At 39.7% G+C, this 7,718-nt stretch overlaps 1 protein-coding gene across 2 annotated transcripts; it reads right to left on the reverse strand.

The window, feature by feature from the left end:
• Positions 1 to 243: 243 nt before the first annotated feature.
• On the reverse strand, positions 244 to 5,769 carry LOC143807548 (uncharacterized). Of its 2 annotated transcripts, none has more exons than XM_077289211.1 (4): positions 4,648 to 5,769; positions 2,178 to 2,246; positions 1,052 to 1,096; positions 244 to 462 (listed from the first exon to the last, which is right to left on the reverse strand). In XM_077289211.1, exons 1-4 carry the CDS (start codon positions 4,865 to 4,867, stop codon positions 452 to 454), a joined length of 345 nt encoding a protein of 114 aa, XP_077145326.1. In that variant the 5' UTR covers positions 4,868 to 5,769; the 3' UTR covers positions 244 to 451. The 2 variants fall into 2 exon arrangements, with proteins under 2 accessions (XP_077145326.1, XP_077145325.1); XM_077289210.1 differs by having other exon boundaries at positions 4,639 to 5,769.
• Between the last annotated feature and the right edge of the window lie 1,949 nt (positions 5,770 to 7,718).

Raw genomic sequence — 7,718 nt, forward strand, 5'->3', positions numbered from 1 at the left:
AACTCTAATAAGTGAGTGAGTGAGAAAAGCTTCTAAGGTAGCCAAAATCTGATATAATTTCATGTACGTCATAAGGCTGTATGGGCCCTGGCCCTTTATCTTACCTCTATATTGTTTGGTATAGAATTCCGATTGCTTGTAAATTTGATGAAAAACTGGGAGTGGAGTCAACATATCTAATGATAGACTGAAAACATCACTCATGTTAATCTATAAGTAAAGGCAGTACAAGAGATGTGGTGCACTCCGCATGGAAAAAAAAAGGTGCAGGCTGAACACAAAGTCACAATGTCTATAGAAAAAACAGCCGCACACTCAAGACTTGCAGGTTTTTACGTGAAAGTTGTATTTTTTATTTTTAGTACAGGCATCACCAAATGCTTATTAGTGTTCAGAGAAAATGACGGATACTTTAAGTTACGGTTAACGTTTCGACCAAGGCTGGTCTTTGTCAAAACCACACTGAAAAACAAACATACAGTGTAAGTACATGATATAGATATGCTGTACATGTATCTGTGACATGAACAATATACAGTAAACAATATATTAACACAATAATATTCACCTAAAACGAGGATCCAATATATACAATACATGCATATTTACAACCTAATATATACAAAACGATATTAACTAGAACCCCTAAGTCCAGGGGTAATGTAGGGACTCCCTATGAACATAAATATTGTAGAATCAGGAGAAGCAAGAGGAGTATGAGAAGGGCTGCCTAGGTATGCCCTGTAAGTAATATCAACACATATACATATATATACAACCACCCAAGAGCCTAATTCCTATTATTGTATTAACCCCTGAGGTCACTAGTCCAATATACAGGAACGAGCAAAAAAGGAGACCGCGGCCGTTATATTACAGACCCTAGGTTCAGCATAAACCATATACATGCAAGAAATCTGCAGGAAAAACATATGCAGGGAAAAAAAATATGCAGGGAAAAAAAACAAAAACAAAGTAGTCTGCAATCTGCCGGATCCTGGAACAACATTAACCCCTATCTAGAGTCTCTAATACCACATGTGACACTGACCTTTTAATGGAGGGTAGAAAAGGTACAGAGGCAGTCCGGAGTGGGCTGTGAGGAGAAAATAAACTTATAAGTATCCCACATGTATACCTCTGCGGTGAGAGAATTGCAGATTAATAAGAGTCTAAGTGATTCCCATTAGAAATCCAGGTAATTACCGGAGTCTGCAAGGGTCCTGTAGCACTGAGTCCGTCTCCTTGGTGATGCAGTGTAGAATGGTGACAACCCCCAGTGTTTTAAGCTGAAGGCGTCTGACGTCATTTCCGGGCATGCCCAGTACAGCGCTCCCAGCACAGTGCTGGAAGTGCTGTGTCACAGGAGTCTATGTAAACAAGCAGTCTGGCCACGTGGGGATCTATGAATCTGTGTAGTCTGTCTGAGAGGGGGGATGTGCCTGGAGCAAGGCCGTGTGATCTCTGTGAGGAGCTGAAATTGAACACCCCAGGGGAAATGTCTAAACACCAGGAGATGGACGGGAAGGAAGAAAAAAGGGGAAAAAATCCCCTAATAGTAAAAATAAAAATAAAAGATTAAGGATTAAAGGGACGGGTAGCCTCTCGGTAGTTATATTGGAAAAATATGCCGGAAAAAATAATAAAGAAAAAATAATAAAGAAGAATAATAAAGAAAAAAATGAAAAAATAAGGAAAAAATTTCCCAGAATATCAGTAAAACGAAAAAAAGGGGATAATAATAATACCGTATATCCCGTAATGAGGAGGGAATAAGATTTTATCGTTGAGCACTTTGTTGTAGCGGTCAGGTTTAGCATTGGAATAGAGATTATTAATTGATGGACAGCAAAAAACCAGGCTAATACTAAAGAAAATAATAATGACAATAATGACTGAGAAATAAAAATTAAAAAATAAAAAATAAATAAAAATAAAAAATAAAAGATGAACAAAATGAATGGAATGAGACGGATACATAGAAATAATGAAAAAAGTAAATAAAAATAAATATAAATAAAACTAAAAATAAAAGATAAAAAATAAAAGATAAAAAATAATAAAAATTTAAATGAATGAGATGAGAAAGATCAGAACAATGAAAAACTGAAAAAATGAAGAAAAATAAATAAAAAAAAAAAATTTTTGAAAAAAATTGGAAAACTAAGAGGACTTACCCTGAGAGTGCAGTGATAGAGGAAAAGAGTGCGATCCACCAGCTTCTGTATATAGTTCTATCATGAAGTCTGAGGCGTGATGGAGAGGAAGGAAGAGGAACAAGGGTTAATTATTGCATAAATATGAAGAGCCTGTAGACTATGGTATGTGGAGAGACTGATGTCGTATGTACCTAGCTGAATACCAAGTCCAGTTCCCTATTGAGCCCCTTAGGTGAAAGGGTCTGTAGTGTATAGATCCAAAAGGCCTCCCTTTGTTTTAATAATTTTACATGATCCCCCCCACGTCTAGGTTTCTCTACTTTTTCAATCACCTGGAAGCGTAATTGTGACACCGAATGGTTGGTCCTAGTAAAGTGATCCAGAAGTGGGAGCCATGTTTTCCTAAGTCTGATGGTGGATTTATGGCTCGAAATCCTATCGCGCACATGCTGAGTCGTTTCGCCTACATATATGAGGCCGCAAGGGCATTTTATCAAGTAGACTACAAAATTGGAATTGCATGTATGAAACCCCTTGATGTCAAACCTCTTGCCAGTGTGTGGGTGTATGATCTCACTTGACTTAATTACATTAGCACAGCAGGCACATCCTAGACAAGGGAACGTGCCTGTTCTTGCGGAGCCTAAAAACTGTTGTTTCGGTTGTCTGGTGAGGCTACCCACATCCGCCCTAACCAGATAATCCCTGATGTTTCTTGGTCTACGTTTGCACATCAGAGTAGGAGATTGAAAGGGGGTTATTTGAGGGTAGGCCTCGGACAGGAGGGGCCAATGTTTGTTAATTACCTTGTATACCAAGGGCATAACAGGGTGATGTGTATGTATGAAAGGGACCCTATCTTTTTTTGGGGTTTGGTTGGCCGGAGGAGGATGATTTTGTAGAATTCTTCGTTTCTCATATTGGAGAATATTGATGGGATATTCTCTCTCCATGAATTTCTGGGACATGTCGTTTAGCCGGGTCTCTGTCAAGTTGGGGTCCGAAACTATATTAGTGACCCTGTGGAATTGTGATCGCGGTAAGCTGTTCCTAGTGGATTTGGGGTGGCAACTTGTGTAGAGGAGTAGATTATTTGAATCTGTAGGTTTCACAAAGATGTCTGTGTCCAAACCACCATGTCCGTTTTTGATCACCAGGGTGTCTAGAAATGGAATTTTCTGTGTATCACTATTAGGTACAAATTGTAGCTCTGGTCTTACCTCATTGATCTGAGAGACAAATAGGGAGAATGTTGCAGCTGGCCCGTTCCATAGACAGAAGACGTCGTCTATGTAGCGGACCCAGCATCCTGAGTATGACTGGAAAAGAGGATTAACATACACGTGACTCTGTTCAAATTGGTCCATGTATAGATTGGCATAAGCCGGCGCCATATTAGACCCCATGGCTGTCCCACAGATTTGTTGATAGAATTGGTCGCCAAAGAGGAAATAGTTTTCCTCTAGGACTAGGGTCAAAAGGTCCAAAATGAATTGCTGTGACCGGGGGCTAAGGTTAGAGGTCAACAAGTTATTGCTCACGGCCTCCACACCCAAATCATGCTTGATTGAGGTGTAGAGGCTTTTGACATCCAGAGTAGTCAATAGACATTCTGTTTGAATAAAGGACAGTTGTTTGATTGTCCTGATGAAGTGGCCGGTGTCTAAAATAAAAGACCTGGTGTTCTTGACCAGCGGAGTAAGATATTTCTCGAGAAAAATGGATAGTGGAGATAGGATAGAGTCTGTGGACGCCACAATGGGGCGACCTGGAGGGTTGGTCAGGGATTTATGTATCTTAGGAAGAACGTAAAACACTGGTGTAACTGGGTGTGGGTTTGACAGGAAAATTGCAGTTTTTTGATCAATGCAGTTAAGGGTTGCATATTCCTGGAGTATAGTGTAAATTTTCTTTTTGATTTTGACTGTGGGGTCATGGGCAATTTGTTTATAGGTAGAAGTGTCTGAAAGCTGATTCTGGATTTCCCTCATGTAGTCACTAGAATTCATAACGACTATGGCCCCACCTTTGTCTGCTGGTTTAATTGTTATATTTTTATTATTTTTCAATGATTCAATGGCCTGTTTTTCCAATGGTGTTATATTGCTTTTTGTGGGGAAATGGCCCTTCTGGTGTTGTTTAAGGATATCTTGTATATCCCGGTGTATCAGTTCAATGCATGTTTCAGTTGCATGATATGTGTGGGGTGGGTTAAATGAGCTTTTATTAAACAAGCCTAGAGAAGAAATTGATAGTTCGGGAGTAGGAGTCCCCACAGGGGGAGGAGGCTTATTCCCAAGAGTGTCCTGAAGCAAACCAAAGTGTGTTTTGAGTCTAATACTCCGATAGAAATACTGTAGATCCTGTTCAAGTTTAAAACTATCCCAGGCAGGGGTAGGGCAGAATGAGAGCCCACGTTTTAGAACTAAAAGTTCCAATGGGTTTAAAGTGTAAGATGATATATTGATCACAGACTTACATTCCCTACCTGTGACCTCGTTACCATACGTTCGGTTGTATTTACGTTTGGACCTCCTTGTCGGTCTCCTCCTTGCTGTCTCCAATTGCCCCTCCCGGGTTGTCTTTTCCCTAAAAAACGTCCCTGGTTGTTGGTATATGAGGATCCACTGCTGTCGGAGCTGAAAGAACCGGGACGTCTGGAGATGTATTGTCCTCGCCTTTGTCCAAAGTAAGTGGACTCGTTCCATCGGTACACACGTTCAAGTCTATAGTCCTCCGAGTCCCTATGAAATTTGCTTCTCTTAGTCTCTTGCAGAGATTTTCGGTTCTCTTCTATGATCTTGTCAGTCTTCAATTTCAGAGTTTGCCAATCTGAGGCAGGAATAGTTGAGCTGAGTTGTTCCTCGATGGACTTGACCTTTGTTTCTGATTCAAGGATGGCCGTCTGTAGAGTCTCTATTGTAAGAAGGATTAAGTCCAATGAGCACTTGTTGAGAATTTGTTGATACTTCTCGCAGTAATCTGGTTTGTCCGCGAATAGTGTAGGGCGGAGGTTGCACCGCAATCCTCTTGGGATCCTGCCCAATTTAAAATATTCAGCTAAGGTAATAGAGTGAAGGTCATACGACATCAATCTCCGGCGTTCCTTCTCATAGTCTTTGCTTCTAATCTCCTGCGTTGGTGTGCGGAGAAAATCACTGGATTTCGTGATCTTCGACAAGATAGTCGATGCGGTTGTTTCATCAAACGCAAAAGTCTGTGTAGACATTAGGTAGCAGGTGCGACCAACAACAAAAATTGTTCAGGTAGTACAAGAGATGTGGTGCACTCCGCATGGAAAAAAAAGGTGCAGGCTGAACACAAAGTCACAATGTCTATAAAAAAAACAGCCGCACACTCAAGACTTGCAGGTTTTTACGTGAAAGTTGTATTTTTTATTTTTAGTACAGGCATCACCAAATGCTTATTAGTGTTCAGAGAAAATGACGGATACTTTAAGTTACGGTTAACGTTTCGACCAAGGCTGGTCTTTGTCAAAACCACACTGAAAAACAAACATACAGTGTAAGTACATGATATAGATATGCTGTACATGTATCTGTGACATGAACAATATACAGTAAACAATATATTAACACAATAATATTCACCTAAAACGAGGATCCAATATATATTGAGGGCCTACCCTCAAAAAACCCCCTTTCAATCTCCTACCCTGATGTGCAAACGTAGACCAAGAAACATCAGGGATTATTTGGTTAGGGCGGATGTGGGTAGCCTCACCAGACAACCGAAACAACAGTTTTTAGGCTCCGCAAGAACAGGCACGTTCCCTTGTCTAGGATGTGCCTGCTGTGCTAATGTAATTAAGTCAAGTGAGATCATACACCCACACACTGGCAAGAGGTTTGACATCAAGGGGTTTCATACATGCAATTCCAATTTTGTAGTCTACTTGATAAAATGCCCTTGCGGCCTCATATATGTAGGCGAAACGACTCAGCATGTGCGCGATAGGATTTCGAGCCATAAATCCACCATCAGACTTAGGAAAACATGGCTCCCACTTCCGGATCACTTTACTAGGACCAACCATTCGGTGTCACAATTACGCTTCCAGGTGATTGAAAAAGTAGAGAAACCTAGACGTGGGGGGGATCATGTAAAATTATTAAAACAAAGGGAGGCCTTTTGGATCTATACACTACAGACCCTTTCACCTAAGGGGCTCAATAGGGAACTGGACTTGGTATTCAGCTAGGTACATATGACATCAGTCTCTCCACATACCATAGTCTACAGGCTCTTCATATTTATGCAATAATTAACCCTTGTTCCTCTTCCTTCCTCTCCATCACGCCTCAGACTTCATGATAGAACTATATACAGAAGCTGGTGGATCGCACTCTTTTCCTCTATCACTGCACTCTCAGGGTAAGTCCTCTTAGTTTTCCAATTTTTTTCAAAAAATTTTATTTTTATTTATTTATTTTTTTTATTTATTTTTTTTTTCTTCATTTTTTCAGTTTTTCATTGTTCTGATCTTTCTCATCTCATTCATTTAAATTTTTATTATTTTTTATCTTTTATTTTTTTTTTTTATTTATATTTATTTTTATTTACTTTTTTCATTATTTCTATGTATCCGTCTCATTCCATTCATTTTGTTCATCTTTTATTTTTTATTTTTATTTATTTTTTATTTTTTAATTTTTATTTCTCAGTCATTATTGTCATTATTATTTTCTTTAGTATTAGTCTGGTTTTTTGCTGTCCATCAATTAATAATCTCTATTCCAATGCTAAACCTGACCGCTACAACAAAGTGCTCAACGATAAAATCTTATTCCCTCCTCATTACGGGATATACGGTATTATTATTATCCCCTTTTTTTCGTTTTACTGATATTCTGGGAAATTTTTTCCTTATTTTTTCATTTTTTTCTTTATTATTCTTCTTTATTATTTTTTCTTTATTATTTTTTCCGGCATATTTTTCCAATATAACTACCGAGAGGCTACCCGTCCCTTTAATCCTTAATCTTTTATTTTTATTTTTACTATTAGGGGATTTTTTCTCCTTTTTTCTTCCTTCCCGTCCATCTCCTGGTGTTTAGACATTTCCCCTGGGGTGTTCAATTTCAGCTCCTCACAGAGATCACACGGCCTTGCTCCAGGCACATCCCCCCTCTCAGACAGACTACACAGATTCATAGATCCCCACGTGGCCAGACTGCTTGTTTACATAGACTCCTGTGACACAGCACTTCCAGCACTGTGCTGGGAGCGCTGTACTGGGCATGCCCGGAAATGACGTCAGACGCCTTCAGCTTAAAACACTGGGGGTTGTCACCATTCTACACTGCATCACCAAGGAGACGGACTCAGTGCTACAGGACCCTTGCAGACTCCGGTAATTACCTGGATTTCTAATGGGAATCACTTAGACTCTTATTAATCTGCAATTCTCTCACCGCAGAGGTATACATGTGGGATACTTATAAGTTTATTTTCTCCTCACAGCCCACTCCGGACTGCCTCTGTACCTTTTCTACCCTCCATTAAAAGGTCAGTGTCACATGTGGTATTAGAGACTCT

Source organism: Ranitomeya variabilis, chromosome 2 (assembly GCF_051348905.1).
Source record: "Ranitomeya variabilis isolate aRanVar5 chromosome 2, aRanVar5.hap1, whole genome shotgun sequence".
Classification (NCBI taxonomy): Eukaryota; Metazoa; Chordata; class Amphibia; order Anura; family Dendrobatidae; genus Ranitomeya; species Ranitomeya variabilis.

What these genes read in the sequence shown, in the direction of transcription:
- LOC143807548 (XM_077289210.1), bottom strand. Translation starts at nt 4,867, where the DNA reads ATGGAACGAGTCCACTTACTTTGGACAAAGGCGAGGACAATACATCTC. An exon ending in CGAGGTCACAGGTAGGGAAT is followed by an intron (nt 2,247 to 4,638) that starts GTAAGTCTGTGA and finishes ATCACGCCTCAG; the next exon opens with ACTTCATGATAGAACTATAT. An exon ending in TCTATCACTGCACTCTCAGG is followed by an intron (nt 1,097 to 2,177) that starts GTAAGTCCTCTT and finishes TTCTCCTCACAG; the next exon opens with CCCACTCCGGACTGCCTCTG.